The sequence below is a fragment of the Rosa rugosa genome, chromosome 5 (assembly GCF_958449725.1).
Source record: "Rosa rugosa chromosome 5, drRosRugo1.1, whole genome shotgun sequence".
Taxonomy (NCBI): Eukaryota; Viridiplantae; Streptophyta; class Magnoliopsida; order Rosales; family Rosaceae; genus Rosa; species Rosa rugosa.
In genome coordinates this window covers 7,545,162-7,566,928 of record NC_084824.1, presented here as the reverse complement: position 1 = coordinate 7,566,928, position 21,767 = coordinate 7,545,162, and the positions used below count along the sequence as shown (strand labels likewise).

The window sequence follows — 21,767 nt, the reverse complement described above, 5'->3', positions numbered from 1 at the left end:
TTTTCAAAATAAAAATAAATAAAAGTAAATCGACTCATCTAGCCCTAACTATTATAGTGCTCTAGGCATCATGCGAGGCTAAGTTTGCTAATCTTGTACGAACCGACTCTAATGCTAGGATTTTGGCACACAAAAAGATATGATGCGAGGCTAGGCACACAAAAAGATATGATGTGATTTGCTAATCTTGTAAGAATTTAGAGTAAAACTTTTCTAGAAAAAAAAAAAACTAATAATAAATTAAATAAATTTTTTCAAATCATGAGTTTCACCCAAAACTGTTGATTATAGCACATGTAATTTTAGACAAAATATCATGTTCTTCCTTTCTCACCAAATTCTCCTTGTTGGTAAACCATGGTTTTTAAGAAATTCTACCCGACCTCCAATACGTTGGCAACTTCGACTTGAGCGCACTCTCAGATTTCCTCTCGATCGGTTAGTCCTGAAAGTTCACTTTTCTTCCCCAGTTGTTTACCCTTTAATGTGGTGTCATTGTTTGCAATGAATTGAAAGAATGAAAAAAAAATAATTGAAAAGCCCTTCTAGTATCAAAGAAGAGATTAAAGAAAGTTTTATGGATATGAAATTTGCTGCACCATTTTTCTTGACAATTGTGCATCTCAGAAAGTCAATTGATATATATAGTGTCACTGCTTTTGCTCGAGCAAACCCACAAGTTTCCAACCAAAAATGAAAAAGAGAAAAGAAAAGATGATGCACGAACTACTTGGTAGCTTGGTGTAGACAGGATCCACACAATTCAAGTATAATGACTATAACCAAGTAACTCGATAACATATTTGAGTTTGGTCCGATCAGTGACATAATTTGGTTATAGTTAAGTGTAGAAACGATATGTGGATGCATCAGTGATGATGTTCCTCAAACCACCGACTGTGGAGGCCAACATAATGAACACTCCAATGAAAATGGAAACCTGCACAAAACGGAGTCGTAAATAAATGCTTGTCACTCAACTTTTCTCTGTGTTTACATTTCTATTGTTCCAAAGAAATTGATCTATTTTGGTTACCCAGTTGATGAACCAGTTGGTGCTGAATCTCTTTGGTTTCTTGATAATCAGCCACATTATACTAGGAAGCTGTAAAATTTGCATGCTTGAGATGATTAGTTTCTTGCTGATGATTTGTAAGAAAAAAAAAAAAAGGAAAAGAGAGGGTGAATTAATGAGAGAAAGACTTACAAAGTATGAAGTCGGGGCAAAACCAAATCCGCCGAAGAAACCAAGAAGGTCTCCAAAGAAAGGGAAGGTGACTCCGACAAACAATGTGAATGCTGAAAGAGACAGAAGTATGTATTTGAGTTATTGGTCAAATGATTGATCAAAATTAAACACATAATATGATTTACGCAAACGAATGGGAATCTGACCAACATAAGCTGATCTAGCAACTAGTCTAAGTGCCACTCCAGGTGGGAAGTTCAGTTTTTTCATCATCATCCTCTCTAGCAGGTCAAAAACTGGCATAGCATAAACCTACACATGCAATTTTTCAGTCACGTTCATGTTGGTAGCGAACATAATTTGATAAACAAATTTGGTGAGCGTAGTAGTACTCTTTTACCTGATAGCTGCCAATTACATGGACAACAACCATTAAATTTGCAGATGCAATGAGCCAAGCAGGTCTCTTGAGATCCACTAGCACATTATCATCAACATCTTGCCCAAAAGCCCAGTAACCGATGAGGGCCACCGGGAAATAGCAAATTGCATTGATAAAATAGGCTCCGACGGCACCTTTCCACATCGGTATTCTTGAAGGCCTCTCTGGAGTCGATGGAATTGTGGCCTGAATTTCAAGAGCCACAGCATGTCCGGCAAATGCAAACGAGATTTGACCAAGGGAATTGAACACCCGGAACATGTAATCAGCTGAGCTAGTTTTCTTGTATGCATAGCTAACATTGTCGACCTGGCCTTTACTTAAGCAACCAGCCCAAGCTATTGTTGAATAACTGCACAATAATAAGATCTTCAAATGAGTACATGTTTTTTATTTTTTCTTGGTGATAATTTGCATCAAAGCCAACTAAAAGAGTTAATGATGCTGTGCTTTGTAATGAGTAGGACTATATGATCAACAAACTGCTAATAAAAGCTACAGTATAACTTCTTTAAATTAATTCATCAATAAATTGATATATCGCTACATTAATATAATTTAGGTGGTCCCAAGTCCCAACATTATTAATTTATAGAGGTTATATATTAAGAATTTGCGTCTTAGTAACTTTTTGTGATTACTTCCTATAATCCTATTACAAACAGATTTGTTGCGACTAATAGACATTTCTCAGTTGGGAGTTGTAACAAATCAAACCTACTCGATGGACTCTATTGAATTCCAAGAGTAAAGTTGGAGTTGGAAGTCAGACAAAGAACTCTATACCTTAGTGACATGATAGCTGCTGCTAGTGAAACACCAGCGACAGAGTTGAAATTGGGAAGCTGGGAGAGGACGAAATGAATGGAACCAAAGATCAAAATCCAGTAGGATTGCTTGACTGGTGTGCAACTGGAACATGCCATCTCCAAAAACTGCTTCAGACACTTTCCCCCAGTGACCATGTACACTATGTCACACCCAACTTGGACAATTAACTGCTGCGGAAGCACGATCCATGGCCCGAGTTTAGGACCGAAGGCGTGTCGACCAAGGTCTATGTATCGGTCGAAGCGAACCCCTGGAACACATTCATGGAGTTGTATCATCTGCCACATTGTGTTCAAGGTCATGCACCAAGAGACTGCCAGTACCATTGTCCCTGGACCCCTGAAATAGAACAAACAATGAAGTAAAAAGTTTAATTACTTTGGTGAGTGGTCTATAAGTACAAGAACCCTGTTTGGTTAAGTAGTTTGATTGAGTAATCCTCAGTATAGTACCATCCTAAGTAGGCCATGGCATATGGTAGGCTGAGGACACCGGCGCCTATCATGGCGGTGACAGTGTGGAAGGTGGAGTACCACCATTTGGCTCGGCGCGTGGTGTCTGCCTCCTCCTTCCATTTGTTGTCTGAAAGAGCTTCCTGCTAGAGTTTGGAACATGAAAATCAGACAAACAAAGAGTGAGAATCGAGAAACAAGTACCAAGTGTATGATTGATGTTAGTTAACTAAAGGGTGGTAATGCTCACCTTTGGAGGAGGAGAAGTTGTAACCATCTTTTTAGCAATGAAGACAGAGAAGCACTTTCAGTGTGGGAGTTCAGTGATCGTCATCATCTATATAGGGCTTAGTGACCTGAAAAAGCTAAGCCAAAGTGTTAGAATGGAACATAGAAAGAAAAGTTGGATGCGTACATTGCTTACCCACAAGTGCTTTTTTAGATTAATCAGATAAGTAGAGGAAATAAAATCATGCAGGAAGCAGTAAATATTTTAAGTTGAGACAGCAATCTTTTTGTATACTTTGGGAAAAGATGGCAACCCACTACTGAACTAGTTTACTGAAGCAAAGAATTGTGATATACTCCACCCACTAAATGACCCAAACCAAGGAATCTTAGGACCCCATTTTGAAAACACCATGAAGCTCACCTACCCATTTTCTTTCACATAAAAGACCTTTTATGCAATTTTTTTTTTATCCTAGTTTTAAAACCAATGATGAAAATTGTATGTTGGTGGGTGAATGGATCCTTCCTAATGTCAATCAGTACAATTATAACACAATAGCTTTATAAATAGGGCGTCAGCTTTAGGGGGTGATGATTAAAGGCAAAGGATGCTCTTCATGCTTTGTTGGTGGTGTCTTATTCTTCTTCTTTTTGGGAGGCCAGAACTGACTGCAAGCCACTGCTTACCACAAAATTAAAAGCCACTGCTTACCACAAAATTAAAGCTAAAAGTATCATATTTAGTTTAATCTTACGCCGAATTAACGTCATGTTTATATCACTTACAATAATGACCATACTAGAAATGCAACTGGGGATTGAATTTTACAAACAGATATCCCAGAAAAACTGTCCCTATCCATTACCTACAGGCAATGCCGTGGACCGAGAAGTGTGACTTCTGCTTTAGTTTTCGTCTGTTTTCCCGAACACTGGCTCAGGGCATTTTCTCTACCCTTCTGGCCCCCCAGGGTCTATAAGTAGTAGTAGACTACTAAGCCCTTGGTCATTTCCCATAAGCCCCCTCATGTGTTAAAACGGGGATCATTGATCAAGGCATTGAACACCAGCATGTTTGCTAATGCTAAATATATAAATATATGAAACTTGTTTAGATAAAACTGTGATCCATAAAACTGTTTGCTAATAGGTCTCCGAAATTAATAGATAAAACTGTGATCCATAAAATTAATATATAAATATGCCAGTCTACTACTACTACTACTACTAACAAGCAACACTGTTGTTAACCCATAAAGCCTCCTCCTGGCATATTAGGCCCTTGTTGTGATGAAACTTGTCCTTGCGAAAGTAATTGTGACCGGCCTTGACCATAAGCTTGACCCATTCCACCCCCAACCAACTGTTGCTGTTGGTGTTGTTGCTGCAGTTGCTGCAGTTGTGGAATTTGCTGTTGTGACTGGAGCTGCGAGAGCTGCTGCTGTTGCATCTGAGGATGTTGCTGCTGTTGTTGCATCTGCGGAAGCTGCTGCTGCTGCTGCTGCTGCTGTTGCATCTGTGGATGCTGCTGTTGTTGCATCTGTGGATGCTGCTGCTGTTGTTGCATCTGCGGATGCTGCTGCTGCTGCAGTTGCGGTTGCTGTTGCTGTTGTTGCATTTGCGGATGCTGCTGCAGTTGCGGTTGCTGTTGTTGCTGGAGCTGCGGCTGCTGTTGCTGCATCTGTTGTAGCTGCGGCTGCTGTTGTTGCATTTGTTGCATCTGCTGCTGCTGACCGCCTACTTGTGGCTTAAACACAACCATATCCTGAACCGATGGTAGACTTAGCTTTAATAAGAAATTAAAACAAAGTTACAATGCCGAGCCACAACCTCATTTTGGAGAACCCCACAGGCCTCCATTTAAATTGGAACAAAATACAAATAAAAATTGCATTTTATGCATGGAACCTTCAGCATCAAAAGCAACTTGTACAGGCAAGATTCCCATCTTCCCGGAAATACAGGGTTACTATTCATTTTGCAGGTTGCTTTTGATATTGAAGGTGCCTCACATCTATGTTGAGGATCTACAAGCTCAGGGTGGTGGCAGTAAAAACTTTACTTTGAAAAAGGAATCACAAAGCAGTAATAAACTGGCATAGGTACATAACAATCTCACCCCTGGGAAAAGCATTCCAATCAAGCGGCAAGCTTTGTCCGAAACAGAGAGCAGTAGTGTCTGAGACGGCAATTGGATGACAGCACACTGAAAAAGTGGAAATCAGCTTTAAGACAGTTTGTATCAGAAAAATAATCATTAGTTGAAATCAGCTTTAAGACAGTTTGTATCAGAAAAATAATCATTAGTTTCTTATTTACATTGCAATAGACTAATCAAATAATATAGAATACATTGACTAGCTTTGACCCTGAAGCTGCAAATGAATGAGCACCAGAATCCAGAAATCACCCCACTTCAAGGTGAGCATTATCCAGCCAAAAATACCAGTAATTAACTCAAAGAGAATAGTTTTTATCACAGGATTAGAACAAATAATTTAATGCAGTTTCATTTCCAAAACTAACTATTCTACAACACCAGATTTCAGACCCTGTCATTAATATTTCATACATATATAATTATATACTAAGACAATATCATTATTGGACTATTGGAAAAGAGAAATAATGGAGAGAGTACTACAGATAGGGACTTTATGTAATTCAATAGCAATGGTGAGGGTAATACAAATAGGGACTTTCACAAAGAGCACAGCTTTACCCTCAAATTAAAATGCATTAGGGGTTATTTTGTCCTTTCAATGTTGAGGGCAAAGTTGAAAATCCTCTTATTCAACAGTAAAGAAGGTGCTTACTTTATTCCATACCCCCCAAAAGGGAAAAACAGAAAAAGAGAAGAAAAGGTCCAGAATGTAATGAAAAGCTCAAAATTTCATGTACACTCACATTGGAATATGTTCACTGGGGTTAACAGAAAGGAACTATCACAGAGAGAGAGAGAGCTTACAAGCTTCTTTTCTTGCAACTGCCCAAGAAATCCATGCTGATTCATTGCCCGAAATACTAGAAAGTCTGCCCTTCCCACATATTGCCTGAAATAATATAATAACTCGGAATAATCAGGAAAACTCAGAGACAAACACCTCGACTGGATGATATATAGATAAAATACAAGAGGGAAAGTTTTCACTAAACCAAAATTACTTGTTATTCATGTGATCCTGAGATATGAGCCTGACTATTTGCATTGTCGGTGGCCAGTTTGCTGCAAGCCTGAGAGTGCAAAGACATATGTCAACTAAAATAGCTAAGATGCCCTAAATATGTTATTGACATAGCACTAAGGACATTTAATATAGGGCCAGTATACTACGTTGCATAGAATCAGGACTCTGACAGTGGAGGTTACTTGAGAAAACAAATTCACCATATCATCCAATAGCTTTCTAGTAAAGGTGCCAAAAATCAAGTCAAGTATGACTTACGTCTCAGATGCTGTAGCACTTCTGTATCCCTGACAAAGAGAGAGAGACTTTGTGAATATATTGACCAACAGAGTAATTGGTGTTATTGTAAAAGATAAATGGGCTAAACACTCCATGTGGTTAGGTCCTGAAACAGACATCTCTGTGGTTTATTTGATGACACTCCCTCATAGTTTACTAAAATGTTTTCCAATAGGCATCATTGCCATACACATGCTTATTTGAAAAAATAATCACTAGTGGAATGAAAAAACTTGCAGATGTATGCGTGTCACCAACAATTTTCCTAGAAGTTGAAAGTAAAAGGCACACAACAGTATATGAACATAATATAACAGTGCAAACTTATTAACCGGGGGCGGTGGCGGGGGAGAGGAGAGGATTGGAATCCTTTTAACAAGTATAAAAGGTGTGAAAGGGAAATTCATGAGGCATCCGGAAACATACCTCCAATCTAGTAATAAACACAGGTTGCCCTTGTCTCTGCCCAGATAAGTTTCCCTGCATGTGTTTGATCATCCAATAACAAGTGAGAATCACATATAGAGAGCCAACCTGGAAGTCATGATTATTTAAAAATCTCCCGGACTATTTAACATTAAAATGTTTCCACCAGCAATTTACAAACCCAACTTTTTTGTTTTCCAAAAGTATATACTAGACTTACCTCCCACACTTTCACATATTTGGATTGTGCAGACTGCAGAGCACTTGACGTCTGTTGTGACAACGGCACATTAGAAACTGAACTATTGTTTGCACCAAGTGACTGCATCCCAGATTGTGCCTGTTGAGACATGCCTGGAGTGGGAATCATTGTCCCAGTTCCAGAGGAGGTACCTGATGAACCAAGGCCACTCATCATGTTTGGAGTCATTCCAATGCCACTTTGAACCATCTGGGGTCCTGAGAGATTTCCTTGACTCATGCCAGGAACAGATTGGCCGATGCTAACACCACCTTGGAGGTTACTCATTGGTTGCGACATCCCAAGGTTAGAATTTCCAGACACATTGGAAGTACCTGAAGTAAATGAACCAAGACCTGTGCTCTGAGCAACCTGTGCAAGAGTGTGAGGCCCTGAAGATGAAAATACATTTTGAGCAGCAGCCACCGAAGATGCCATTCCACTCGATATCATGTTTGATACATGCATGGCCATAGGATTTTGACCCATGTTTTGGAGACCTATAGAAGATCCTCCAGATAAGGCCGCAGAATTCATCACGCGTGCTTGAGAGATATTATTGAGGATGCTACCCACAGGACGTAGTTGATGTGTCACATTACTCACTATAGGTTTCAAATCTGGCACACTCTCATTGTTTGTAATCATCTCACCAGAAGATGGTGAAGAAGTTTGCAAGGTTGGAACTCCTTGGGAAGGAGGACGAACATGTGCAAAAGCAGGTCCAGCTACCATTGAACTTACAGTGGTTGGCTCCTAAAAATAAAATGATATCAGAAGTCTAAAACTACTTGAGTGATTCCGATAAGGAGAAAAAACATAAAGAACTTCATTTTTATTTTAATAAAGCATGAAAACCAAATGGAAGACTAAGAAATTTACCACTTTCACTGTCGCAGGAGGCACATTGTTAACAGAAACTGATGGCCGATTCATAACAGATCCATTCACTAAAAATTTGAAAAAGAAAACAAAAGAAAGGGGGTTAAGTCACGAATATGGCTGGATAAACAAAAGCTAACTAAGGATAAGTACTTTCATTTCTGTTTTGGCCAATCAGAAGTACTTTCATTGAATGTTAAAAAAAAAAAAAACTTTCATTGAATAAAACAAAAAATAACTAATGTTTAGTATAATAAAATGGCAACACAAAAAGGGATGAGCATATCGACTGCATATACTACCGGATGGCATAGAAGTTGGAGGTGGCCCTGTCACTGATGCAACAGGAGCTATGTCCATCTTTACAGTACTCGGATTTGAGGGCAAAGTTGTACTTCCGGGACGACTTAAAGTAGCCCGGGCCTCCATAAAATTCTCTGAGATTAGAACGAGAAAGTGGGGGTTTTTCACATTATCAATCGGTGGATCTGCCGCCCGGGGGTTGCGCTTTCCCTGCATTGGCAAAGTGGTCATAATCGTGCCCAGTTTCTAGTGATCTAATAGTTTAAAATTGGAAACAAAATATTCAGTCTGGCAATATTTGAGCCATCTCCCTATTGTATCGTCAACATTCATTGCATGTCATTAACAAAATAGATAGTGTTTAAATGTATATGATACCAGAAAAGGAACTATATTATTGGTTCATGATGTCTAAGCTTTTAGAGTCCAGCTCTAAAGCTCACCAGAGAACTATTGCAAATAAAGTTTCATCAAGATGCTGACTTAGCAAGATATACAGACAATAAACTAGGCAAATGCTTAAAATGAAGGACAATAAATAGAGTTAAGCCAAGATCATACCGCATTGTAAATGGCTCTGAGTTTAGGAAGCTGTTTCGGACAGATGACTGACAGAGAAACAAGGCACTGGATAGAAAATTAAAGAATTAAGGCCCATTAGTGATGAAGTTCCACCCTCATGAGAAAAGGAACAGCTACATTAACATAAACATTAAGAACAAACTACCTGTGCAAATGATTTAGCAACAGCCTCAGCATCATACAGACGGCTTTCGGTTTGTGCATCAATATTTTCACTCTTCTCCACATTTTGAATTTGTGGTCTATAGACTGGAGTGGGCAGGGGATGAGGGTTACTAGCAGCAACAAGAATGCAATGCTTTTGAAAATCCACATTTTGTTGATTTTGGCTTCCATTTTGAACAGTAGGGAACATCTGAGTAATGCATCAGTAAGAATAGTAAATGTTAAGCACATTACAATGAGAATGCAATCATTTACAATCCTTAACTTCAATTTAATTCTAAAAAATCAATAGATTACAGCATATACTATTTGTAAGTTAAAATTTAACTCAATTCTCCAAATTCTTTGCAAAAAACAAATTGTACGCTATTTAATTCAAGAACTTATCTTTAGCAGTAAAACATGCTTTCACCTCTCCCATGGACTAATAGTCAGCAGTGAAACAAAGATTTTTTTATCTCACACAATACATTTAATATATGCATACGTATGCATGTGGATGCTTGCATCTGTACCATGGACTTATCTTTAACAGTAAGACATGCTTTCATCTCTCCCATGGACTAATATCATCAGTGAAACAAAGATATTAATATCTCACACAATAAATTTAACATATGCATACGTATGCATGTGGATGAGTGCATGTATACCTATGGCTTTAGTATAGATGGAAGCACTGCCAACATATATTATTACTTTAGTTTTTATATAAACATATACATATAGATGGTTTAATACGGACTAATATGGCATACCATTAGGGCTTCAGAAAGCCCTTCTGCAATTGCAGCATCACTAAAACCACCACCTGCTAAGGGAATAGCTGACAGCCATTGTAAGAAACGATCAACATCTCTTGTCCAACCACTCCGTTGTACCAAGCAACCTGCATTCAGTCTGTATGATTATATAAAGATACTGAGCTACAGATTACAGTAAAAATGTGGAAGTCTATAAAGACACTGAGCTAATACTGGTTGCACTGAAGACATTGAATTTTCTGCGCATCATCCAGCTGCAATGCGATTAAAATTCATAACATGCAAGGCATGATATATCTTACATAAGTGACAGTTATTACTAGAGAAACTTCCAGTTTATAGCCAAGTTTTCCTACTAAGAGGAAGGGAAAAACTTTTAATTCTTTTTTCAGTTCATGCATCTATTTGTGTTCCAATATCAAAGTTGCATAATATAGACAAGGCGATATTATGCACAAAGAGTAACTACATTTGTATAATGTTTACTAGAGAATTATTTGACTTTGTATCAGCGGTTTGAATGGTGTTAGTATACAGGAGGAATGCTAGCCAGAATCTTAATTCCACAAGAATTTGTTACCCCAGAAGAAAACTATAAATTACAAAGTCATAATTGGGTAATAGTTAATAAAGCGAGTAAAACTACATACCGGAATAAGATCCATGAGTATTGAATGTGACCAAAGACATCTCAACAATAGAAGTGGAGGGCTTCTGCATTTCCAAAGCAAATAATGTGTGAGTACAAATACAGCTAGCAAGCTAGAACTAAACTTATTGAGGGATTCTTAATGCTATCTTCCTGTTACTGTTTCTGGTTTACGACTGGTGACAACTGATAACTTATTATTCACAATGTATTATTTGAATCTAGTCAAAGAAGGCACAAACACTAAACACATCTAAATTGCAGGTTGACCTAAGTATATTATTTGCTTGACTTGAACCCTACAAAGGCAATGGATGAAACCTAAATGCAATCTGCCACAGGCCAAACACAACATGGATACATCTTCAGATAAAGTTAGTGCTTTGATGTAAAAGGCTGACTTTAGATCAACAGAAGAATATATGAACAATTAACAACCCCCCCCCTCCCCCACCAAAATAAAAATTTCTTCTTTAAACAGCATGACCAATTACGAGTTCTTAAAGAATGCCTTCAAATACAGATATAAAGATAGACAAGAAATATAAAGTCCAATACAGGGAGAGATTTTTTAATGCCTTAAAGGAGATTCAAGTATATTAGTAGAAAAAAGAAGCATACCTGACCACTTAACTCGTTTCCAGAGAAAGACCTGCAAGCAAACATAAATCAGAACTGGCATATAGATATAGTATTACCTACAATGTCATCCACGTTAACAGTACAAATGATATTGAGAGTATAGCAATGGCATGTTTAATAAACATTAAAATTCATAAATGCCTCTAGAATGAGGAATAGAATTAATCAGCATCGTTAATCTTCCAAATATAACCGCAATTAAGGTGCCATACAGCTGGCCAATTATTAACTATTTCAGCTCTTAACCATCGGTATCTGGGTTTGTTATGTGCAAGAAAATGAAACTATAGGTGGAAAACTGAGCCTGATAAAATCCATCATCTGTACAACTGAGGAGAACCATGTATACCAAGAATGTATGACTGAGATGAGTTTTCTGGAAACTGGTATATACCCCAACATCCAGAAGTTTATAAGATAGAAAACACAGCCAGAAACTATTAGAACTTACAATCTGGTTGCATGACAGCACTCAAATGACCTAGACCATACCCAAAATGATTACTAGTAACATTAGTTGGTATGAGAAAAAAATCAACTTAAAAGATGGCAGTTGGTAAACTCGTGAAACAATTAAGAACCGCTATTCGGCATACAAGTCTCTTTCTGTCTTTTTTATTTGTGCACCAAACTAAACAAGATATTAGGACTCTCCAATCTTTCCAGGTAGTCCTTAAATGCAATAATCACAATCTGCCAGAACAGTTACTTGTTTAAGCCTACTACTATATGCATCCTTCAAATCTCTTAGGAAAAACAAACATCAGAAGATTTTTAGTCAATTTTTGACCATTTCAAGTAACTAACTATTCTCCAAATATTATTATATCATGTAAAAAGGAGATTTCCAAGGATTTATCTTTGTGCAGGTAGTAGCTGGAAATGAGATAACCTAAACTGCTGGATCTCACAACTAATCGGCCAAATTGACTTACGCATCTCACAAGTTACAGAACTGATAAGGATACAAGACATATCAAAAAACATATATCACAATTCATAAGTACTCCTTAAAATGATATGAGAACTTGCAATTTCTACAACCTACATCAAAATGGAGAGAGAAGAGAAAAGCAATTCATGAATACTCAGCGAATACTCCAGGAGAAAATAGAAAAATTACTAAAAAACAAATCACCAGACCTCACAATCTTGTCTAAATAATCTACAACAATGGGTTTCCAGAAGGGGCCCATTGCCGCTGTGCCTTCAACAGCGATGATCAGTTGTTTCTCAGCCATGAAGGTTTCTGTGTGATAGAATTGGGGATCCTCTTTTTGGGATTGCATTGGCAACGTCGGGATTATTTATCTTAATTTCATTGACCAGCACACGTGTTTCCTTTTTCTCTAGTTATTGACACGTCTATGAAAGATTTTAACTTTATGGACTATCAAACAAAAAGGAAAAACTATCTATGCATTATCGACCACATATAAGATTTAAGTGATTAATTTCTGTATTATAGCAATTGTAATAATAACATAATGATAATAAAAGGGGTCAACATCGACTATAGACGTTGCGCCAGTATGATCGCTCCAATAAAATGGAGCATGATTCCAGCTCCAAGATGTCTGAGGATTATTCCTCTCCTATATTTGAGTACGGGAGGAGACAGACAGTTGGCTCAGTATATCACTTGTCAACAAGCAACAGTTCAGCATCGCGGAGGTGATCACTGCCTGCAAGCTTCTGAGTGAATTTAGGATAACTAATGACTTGTCATGTATTACATTTATGTCAAACATAGGTTTGAATTACCATAAATGTCCAGCTCTTCCACAGCGAGCTTATAAAAACCACAGCTTAGAAGTTTTCTAATTCAAGTCGGACAGCTTTGTTAGTTGAACTCACATCTACAACAATAATGTACATATCATATACAACCCAGTTTCCATCACTAGTTGTTCAAAGTCAAACTTGGTACATTCTATAGTTAAGCCAAGTCTATGTATGGTTAGTTTATAAATAGGGATTCAATGGTTCATTCAACACTTTTATCACCTTCCTAAATATGCCAACTCAAAACTGAACTAAAATTATGACTCCAATTTTCTAAAGCCGCAGAAACAATCACCCACTCGAGTCCATGAATAGTAACACATAAACCCTAAGATCAGGTTCCATCACTAGCTGCATATGGTCACATGGAAATTCTACAGTTCATGCTAAATAATTCTATCAGGTTCCTCTATACCCTACCTCCAGTTTCAAAATTGAACTAAAACTATATGATTCCAAGTTCACAGCCCTAAGAACGAATCACAGAGTGAGCATGTTCAAGTAACAAAAGCGAAATTCCCAAAATCAAATTCAATTCAAGCGTAAACAGCAATCAAATGACTCAAAAGATAGAGAAACCGAAACCCTAGCCATTCACCGAACAAAACGGTAGACTGAGTATAAGAAATTACGACCTGATGATCTTCTCGACGTAATCGGAGACGACGGCTGACCAGTAAGGCCCGATGGCCGCCGTGCCTTCAACGACCACGATCAACTGCTTCTCCGTCATCGTGCGGTTGGCGAAGACCGTCAACCGTCTCGGAAATGCGGGAATGCGCGAGAGCTGAGGGAGCCGGAGACGGAATCGGAAGACGAAACGCCGCCGTATGAGGCGGAGACGTTTGAATTTCCCACCAAATAGTAGGAATACTAGTAGCGAGAACAGGTTGGGGCTCTTCTTCTTCTTCTTCTGGTGCTGAAAATGTAGAGCAGGGACGCATTGCTTTGCGAGAGACCAACCTGGGAGTCTCTATAAACGGACGGTAACTCTTGCTGGACCGAGACCAAAACGCTGCGTTTCGGCTGTGGAGGCTTTGCTAATGCAATGTATCTGTACATGATTTCGCCACATTTGGAAAGTAAATATTTATGTTGACATTAACTCTCTTTCATCTTGTAATTTTTGGTATTGAGTTAATTTGTTTAAACAAATTTTGTATAATAATCCTTAAATGGTTAATAATGAGATTGGCAGAGAGAGAGAACGAATTGTTACACGTCTCTCTTATAGCAACTCCAACAGTTTTTTTAAAGAAATTATATTATAGGACAGCAAAAGTCAAACTTTAGCATCTTTTTCTTCTCCAATCCCAATAAATTTCTTATTTTACAGCAATCTCTAAAATCTCCATAATTTATTCCTTAAAATTTTAGAGATTGCTGTAAATTTAGGAAATTTTGTTTTCTCTTTCCTCACTATTCTTAAAATGAGGATAGTTAACTCCAACTCCAACAGATTCTCTATTTTACAGCAATCTTTAAAATCTCCATAATCCTTCCTTAAAATTGTTATAAATTTAGGGAATTTGGTTTTCTCTTTCCTCATTATCCCTAAAATGAGGATAGTTATAGGGAATCTTATGAAGCAAAAGAGGCTCATTCTTCTCTAAAATAATAAAAAATCAAAATATGTGGAAACTGTTGGAGTTGCTTAGTCTACTAGGTTTCGAAGAACCGTAAATGACTATAATCATTAGATGTCAAATATCGGTCATGACTTTTAGTTGTTCATATGACGGTAGTCATTCCAACTAGTAAAGTCATTATCACTTACGGGTGGGGTGGGATTAAATACAAATAGACAACTCGTGTTCTCGTAATCCTTAGATGGTCAATAATGATCGAGATTGGTAAGGAGATATAAGAGATTGGTACACCAAAAAACATTAAATGACATCTGATAGTCAAATGTCAATCATGACATGATGGTGGTCATTCTAGATAGTAAAATCATTATCACTTATGGCCTTATGGGTAGTGTGGGATTAGGTTGAGAATTATTAATTTTTTCTCAAAAAAATAATAATCACTTATCAAAATCATAGAATTTTTAGTAAAGAGTTAACTATTTGTCCAAATTTCATATATATAAATACAAAACTCGTGTTTTTGTAGTCCTTAAATGGTCAATAATGAGATTGATGCAAATAGAAAAAAGATTGGTATGTTGAGAATATATACATCCCACATGGGAAAAATAGGATATTGCATATGGGTTTATAAGGGTGGTTTGGGCTACTTCATCCATTGTCAATTGGTTTTGGATGTGAACTCCAGATTACTTTATATCAGAGTAGGTAGCCCACGTGTACATGTCTCACGGGCTCCACGTCACTCAAAGTTAAATTACTTTAACTAGAGAATTGCACCGAATCCCATGAGACTCAACTGAATATTTTGTACACGTTCATGTCTTGATGCTTTGAACGTTTGAAAAGTCTTATTTTCTATTGTATTGCGCTTTTGCCAAGTTGACATATATTCTTCAACTATATACATCATTTTTTGCTTTTTTTATTTTGGTTTGCAAGTCGCGTGAGTTGTACAAAACTCTTATAAACAACTTTTCCAAGAAGTTGATGTAGCATTGGAGAGAATTTTCTATTTGATATTATTTTAGTTAGAATCTGTCAACCATCGATGTCGATATCTAAACAAATTTCCTCTCAATTTCATTTTTGATTAAAAAGAAACTAACTATTTTTTCCTTTTTTTTTTTCAAAAAAGAATTGTAATTCTATTTCCCCAATAAAAATTATTAAAATCGGTTGACATTCTTCTAGAAAAATAAAAATGAGAGAGAGTGGTGGAGCTAAAGACAAATCTGAATGATAGTTGGTTCAGTTGGTATGTGCGTGTCTATGGTTGAGTCCCAATTCAAATTTGATTTCTGTTGCCAACATTTTTAAATTGGGTCGCGTGACTTGTAAGTTTCCAGCGGAAATTCATACATGAAGGATGTAGAGACATGTACATATCCTACGTCAGTCTTTTAGAGTCGAGATTGTAGATCTGTCCTGATACGGAGGTGTATGATAACCTTCTCTCTCTAGACTTTTTGTAATAAAAAAAAAAGTAATAATAATAAAGACAAATCCGAATGAAGAGCGTGTGTCTGTGAAATTTGATTTCTGTTGCTAACATTTTTGAATTGGGTCGCGTGACTTATAAGTTTCCAGCAGAAATTCATACATGAAGGATGTATCCTACGTCAGTCTTTTAGAGTCGAGATTGTAGATCTGCCCTGTATACCTTCTCTCTCTAAACTTTTTGTAACAAAAAAAAAAGTAATAATAATAAAGACAAATCCGAATGAAGAGCGTGTGTCCGTGGGTAGAATGTAAACCTTGGCTGAGAAGGAAACGAAACCAGTACGAAACAGTCTCAGAAAACGACCCGAATCAAACCCTGTCTAGCTTTCAATAACCAGAGACGATCCTCAGTCTCCAAGTTGCTCAAGCTTCTATATTTTCTCTCTTCTGATTCTTGCTGGGTTTTAATCAGAATTTGATTTATACCAGGGGACTCTTGGGTTTTGAAGATTGTATGATTATCTAAGAGCTCTGAGGAGATTTTAGGGACTCGTGGGTTTTGCTTACTTGGAGAAGATGATGCTGCATTTTCGAGACCCAGCAAACCTGAAGACCAAGAAGGTAGTTTCTGGGTGCCTTTTTTTTTTTGATGGCTTTTTGTACTGATTAAGCTTCTTGGGTCTTCTTGGTTTTTTGATTTCATAGCCTTACTGTATACACTGAATCAAAATTTCTGTTCTTTTGCATAGACCCCAGTTGGGTTTGCTTTAGTTTATTGTGTGAATAGACTTGTTTAGGACTCAAAGAGTGAGTTTATAAAAAGAGAGTAAATTTGATGAACATCCTTGATTGGAAATCTAGTCAATTTGGGGGAGATGGGTATTGGAGGTTTTGAGGGGAATACACAAAACTTCATCTCTGTTTCATAAGTTATAAACTCAGCATTATAGTTGTTGTTTATGTAGTTAATGACTTCCCAATGTGTTGTTAATGGGGACAGATTGTGTTTGAGGAGGCGTATGCTGCTTGTGATTCTGCAACACTTGAACAGCTGAAAGAGTTGAGCTCTAAGCGTAGGATTCTCGAGGAGTCAACTAATGAGAGCAGCCCCATTACTAAGGCCATTGCAAGGGAAATGTCTGGAGGGTTAACTTCCCAGTCTCAACAGGTAATTTTTCAGTTTACGGAAATGTTTTGTTTATATATATATATTTTTCAATTCTCTGTTTGTATTTAGTCTAGTATGAGTAAACAGTTGTCCTTCAATCTTCACGGCATTTAGGTTGTATGATAATGTTACATGAAGAACTTGCCTGCATTGGTACTATTAGTTCTTTTTGTTTGCATCTAGTGATTATGTGATCCAGTCTCTAGTTACTGTTATATTTATTCTAGTATTGTTTCTTCCTTAATGGCACAGGTTCTTCAAAAACTAGAACTGTATCTTCCAGTGTTGGAAAATTTATTCTTCCACATTGATTTGATCAGCAGCAACGAACAGATAGTTCAGTGGACTTCAGAACTCAAGATACAATGGACTAGTGCTCTTAGTTCATCATCGTTCTTTAACTTTGGAGGTTCGAAATATTTTCAAATAGATAACTTGCAATTTGAGATTGTTATGACTCTTTTCCTTTATGGCGCAATCCTTCGGGAGAGAGCATCAGAAGTTCTTCCATCAGGTTAGGGATGCCATCTTACCACCATATTGTACTGTTTGTTTTCTATTATGACCATAGATGCAATGACTTACCATTTTCTTTGCCTTGTTACAGACCTTTTGAAATCTGCGACCCTTTTCAGAGAAGCTGCTGGTGTTTATCACTATCTTGCTCATCAGGTCCTTCCTTCTCTACAGCCTTCAGTCCCTGTGGAAAAGCCACCAGAAGTTGTTCCATCTGTGTCCACTGTCATGAGCCTTATTTGTTTGGCTGAGGCCCAGGTCAGTCCTTCGGTCTTCACTCGCTTGAACTTGTTGTGTTTTCACTACAGAATCATGGGTTTTTTTCACTCCATTTTCTAATATATGAACGGATCAACAGTTTTTTCTTAACCATTTTTCTTTCTGATAATTGAATTTTTGTTTTTTGGTCAGAAATAATTGAAGTTGTTTATTTGACTGTTATAGGCAGTAACAATAAAGAGGGCTGAAGAGAAGGGTACTACTGTTGGTCTATTGGCAAAGTTGCACCATGGTGTTGTAGAGTTGCTTGATGAAGCCGCATGTGCTTTACATACAGCTTCCATGGAATGCAAAGATATTTCTTCACGCTTTGTGGTATGTGCACATTTTGCACACTGTATGTTCATTTCAATTTTGGGAGAAAGTTCAATAATGTTTCCACCTTGAGTGAGAAGTTCTGAACTGATAAATTGTCATTTTCTTTTCCTCTTTGGATGCTCTTTCTGGTTTGTGCAGGAATTCATCACATCTTGCAAAGAGTTGCATGAGTTAAAAAGTCAGAAATACTTGGCTGAAAGCCTGAAGAATAATAATGATGGCCAATTCGGGGTTGCTGTTGGACTTCTTCGACGTGCACTGATCAATGCGAAAAGGAAAATACCAAGTGAAGAATCTTGGAAATCTGTTTTCAAAAAGGAAATTGATGATTTTGCCGAATTACTCAGGAAGCATGAACATGAAAATGAATTTGTCTGGCATGAGAAAATCCCCTCTGGTGATGAGTTGCCAAAACCCGATGGTACCAAAATCGCGAGTGTTATACCTTACAATCCCAAAAGATGGGAAAGAGAACTCGCCTTCAAGATGATAGGAGCATAATTATGTGATATTAATAGCGTTAATCTCTATACTTTCTTTGTTAGTTTAGTGTATTTTCTAGTTATTTACGTTGTTTATTTGTTTTATAGGTATCTTGGAGTAAAGAAGGAGAAAAGAAGTAAAAGAGGGATTGAAATGCAAAATCGGGAAATGTGCCTGTGCAGATCAGTTAACTTCGACAGAGCACTGAGACCAGCTCAGAACGATCCAGATGATGATCTTTATATTTATAGAAAGCCTCGGATGTCTAGTTTCCAGATCTTTTTACGGTTCGTCAATATCATTTTTCTAGAGGAAGTTATGACCGATTTAGTACAAGAAGGTCAGGCTGCGCGTGAATCTGAGGTTGGACGGGAATTTATGTTTCGAAGCCCAAATCACACCGAAAAGCCCGAGGACGAGTTTGTGCTTCATATATCAGCTCAATATAGACAAATGGCATGATGTGAATGGTTGGAATGAGTCATCAAGTTCAAGAGCCAATAGGAAAACTCCACCTAAGCACGCTAACCCTAATTCTTTTAAGTTTTGGATTTCCTACACAACAAGAAAGATAGAGGCAACCTCTAACCATATAAAAGGAGATGATTCTGCAGCAGCTCTCGCTCTCTCTTCCTCCCCCTTCTTTAGTTTGTTTTGTTTCTTCTATGTTTAACTAGTTTTTATTAGTTAGGGGGCTGCTTGAAGCCCCTAGACATGAACTACAAGATGATTTAACCTTTGATTTTATTTTCTTTTAATTCAAGATGAGACTTTTGTTTACTGCTTTTCCATTGATGAATTCTTGCTTGTATGCTTTGAGTGCACGCTTAGTATGCATGTTAGGGTTCTACCGCTTTGATTGTTTGATGTCTGGATCAATAGTTGGATTCCTCAAACCTTCTAGAGAAGCAATTGTTAGTTTTCACTATCAAGTAAACTAAGTCCTAGGTTTAGCAAGGCGCTAAGTTTATTGCGATGCCTAGTGATGTCTCAAACTCTTTTAGACCTTAATGATCTCTGCATGTTTAATCTAATAAGCGTACCTTTAGGTTGCATTGCTTGGGAATAGTCTAGGTGTAGAGCACTTCCTGCCTAGCGTACGAAGTAAGAAAGGGTAATAGGTTGTGTTCAAGCGTACCGAGCCAACCTGAGCATCTTCATCTAGATTAATTGAATTAGGATTGAACAAATTGTCTTGTGTGTGATTGTCCGGGGTGGATGCATCTTCCCTAACTATCTTTATCATATTGTTTTCAAACCATCTTAAAATCTGTTTTCGTTACTTTCTGTCCTCTATATTTTTATAATTATTTTATATAGTAAACGATATCCGAATAATACCAAATTTTGTGTGCAAGACGCCCTGTGTGTCTAGTGTATCTCTGTAAATTTTCGTAATTTTCTGAGTAGTTTAGATTAGGTTTTTAATTAGGTTTTCGATTGCTGTTCGCTAGGAACAGTGGTCACTTTTGTGACATTGTTTTGAGTAGTTATAACCTTAGTCCTCTGCGGGAAAGACCCTTGTTTATCCTTGCTACAATTGACAATCTTAAGTGTGAATAAGGAAAATCAATAGCTTATAAATTTAGCTATCAATTTTTACTATTCCCAAGCAATGCAACCTAAAGGTACGCTTATTAGATTAAACATGCAGAGATCATTAAGGTCTAAAAGAGTTTGAGACATCACTAGGCATCGCAATAAACTTAGCGCCTTGCTAAACCTAGGACTTAGTTTACTTGATAGTGAAAACTAACAATTGCTTCTCTAGAAGGTTTGAGGAATCCAACTATTGATCCAGGCATCAAACAATCAAAGCGGTAGAACCCTAACATGCATACTAAGCGTGCACTCAAAGCATACAAGCAAGAATTCATCAATGGAAAAGCAGTAAACAAAAGTCTCATCTTGAATTAAAAGAAAATAAAATCAAAGGTTAAATCATCTTGTAGTTCATGTCTAGGGGCTTCAAGCAGCCCCCTAACTAATAAAAACTAGTTAAACATAGAAGAAACAAAACAAACTAAAGAAGGGGGAGTAAGAGAGAGCGAGAGCTGCTGCAGAATCATCTCCTTTTATATGGTTAGAGGTTGCCTCCATCTTTCTTGTTGTGTAGGAAATCCAAAACTTAAAAGAATTAGGGTTAGCGTGCTTAGGTGGAGTTTTCCTATTGGCTCTTGAACTTGATGACTCATTCCAACCATTCACATCATGCCATTTGTCTATATTGAGCTGATATATGAAGCACAAACTCGTCCTCGGGCTTTTCGATGTGATTTGGGCTTCGAAACATAAATTCCCGTCCAACCTCAGATTCACGCGCAGCCTGACCTTCTTGTACTAAATCGGTCATAACTTCCTCTAGAAAAATGATATTGACGAACCGTAAAAAGATCTGGAAACTAGACATCCGAGGCTTTCTATAAATATAAAGATCATCATCTGGATCGTTCTGAGCTGGTCTCAGTGCTCTGTCGAAGTTAACTGATCTGCACAGGCACATTTCCCGATTTTGCATTTCAATCCCTCTTTTACTTCTTTTCTCCTTCTTTACTCCAAGATACCTATAAAACAAATAAACAACGTAAATAACTAGAAAATACACTAAACTAACAAAGAAAGTATAGAGATTAACGCTATTAATATCACATAATTATGCTCCTATCACAAGATCTAAATGTATAGAAAAACTAATTGTAAAGTGTTCTTGGCCTCCTTAGGCCTTCAGAGGAAACAAATGCAAATTAAGATCCTCATTCTTTTATGGGAGTGGTGGATGTAATGTTTAGAGTTAATATCTGTAACATCCCGTATTTTCACTTACCCGTTTACTAGTCAGTTGGACGGTAAATGACAACTACTCTCACTTTTTACTCTAACTCGGTATTTTAGTGGCCCTAAAAGTTGACTTTTTGAT

General features: G+C 37.4%; 3 protein-coding genes across 11 annotated transcripts; 1 reads left to right on the top strand and 2 right to left on the bottom strand.

Annotated features, from left to right (window-relative positions):
• Positions 1-563: 563 nt before the first annotated feature.
• LOC133708638 (lysine histidine transporter-like 6) lies at positions 564-3,447 on the bottom strand. Of its 4 annotated transcripts, none has more exons than XM_062134110.1 (9): positions 3,339-3,447; positions 3,165-3,270; positions 2,915-3,057; positions 2,418-2,801; positions 1,590-1,983; positions 1,396-1,501; positions 1,208-1,299; positions 1,037-1,105; positions 564-940 (listed from the first exon to the last, which is right to left on the bottom strand). In XM_062134110.1, the coding sequence occupies exons 2-9, from the start codon at positions 3,189-3,191 to the stop codon at positions 842-844; spliced, it is 1,314 nt and encodes a 437-aa protein (XP_061990094.1). In that variant the 5' UTR covers positions 3,192-3,270; positions 3,339-3,447; the 3' UTR covers positions 564-841. The 4 variants fall into 4 exon arrangements, with proteins under 4 accessions (XP_061990094.1, XP_061990092.1, XP_061990093.1 ...); XM_062134108.1 differs by having other exon boundaries at positions 2,915-3,060; positions 3,339-3,363; XM_062134109.1 differs by having other exon boundaries at positions 3,165-3,439.
• A 745-nt stretch (positions 3,448-4,192) lies between these two features.
• On the bottom strand, positions 4,193-14,078 carry LOC133708465 (mediator of RNA polymerase II transcription subunit 25). 4 transcript variants are annotated; one of them, XM_062133925.1, is made up of 15 exons: positions 13,687-14,078; positions 11,246-11,276; positions 10,626-10,689; positions 9,970-10,100; positions 9,192-9,401; positions 9,026-9,091; positions 8,464-8,674; positions 8,162-8,229; positions 7,259-8,035; positions 7,039-7,092; positions 6,592-6,620; positions 6,311-6,379; positions 6,114-6,198; positions 5,265-5,351; positions 4,193-4,931 (listed from the first exon to the last, which is right to left on the bottom strand). In XM_062133925.1, the coding sequence occupies exons 1-15, from the start codon at positions 13,782-13,784 to the stop codon at positions 4,392-4,394; spliced, it is 2,520 nt and encodes an 839-aa protein (XP_061989909.1). In that variant the 5' UTR covers positions 13,785-14,078; the 3' UTR covers positions 4,193-4,391. The 4 variants fall into 4 exon arrangements, with proteins under 4 accessions (XP_061989909.1, XP_061989910.1, XP_061989912.1 ...); XM_062133926.1 differs by having other exon boundaries at positions 4,193-4,910; positions 13,687-14,076; XM_062133928.1 differs by lacking the exon at positions 13,687-14,078 and adding an exon at positions 12,410-13,645 and having other exon boundaries at positions 4,193-4,910.
• Positions 14,079-16,363: 2,285 nt separating this feature from the next.
• LOC133709677 (uncharacterized) lies at positions 16,364-19,630 on the top strand. Of its 3 annotated transcripts, none has more exons than XM_062135494.1 (7): positions 16,364-16,707; positions 17,087-17,254; positions 17,507-17,768; positions 17,862-18,028; positions 18,215-18,364; positions 18,506-18,788; positions 18,958-19,630. In XM_062135494.1, the coding sequence occupies exons 1-7, from the start codon at positions 16,663-16,665 to the stop codon at positions 18,969-18,971; spliced, it is 1,089 nt and encodes a 362-aa protein (XP_061991478.1). In that variant the 5' UTR covers positions 16,364-16,662; the 3' UTR covers positions 18,972-19,630. The 3 variants fall into 3 exon arrangements, with proteins under 3 accessions (XP_061991478.1, XP_061991477.1, XP_061991476.1); XM_062135493.1 differs by having other exon boundaries at positions 16,365-16,707; positions 18,506-18,872; XM_062135492.1 differs by having other exon boundaries at positions 16,365-16,707; positions 18,506-19,630.
• The last annotated feature ends 2,137 nt before the right edge of the window (positions 19,631-21,767 follow it).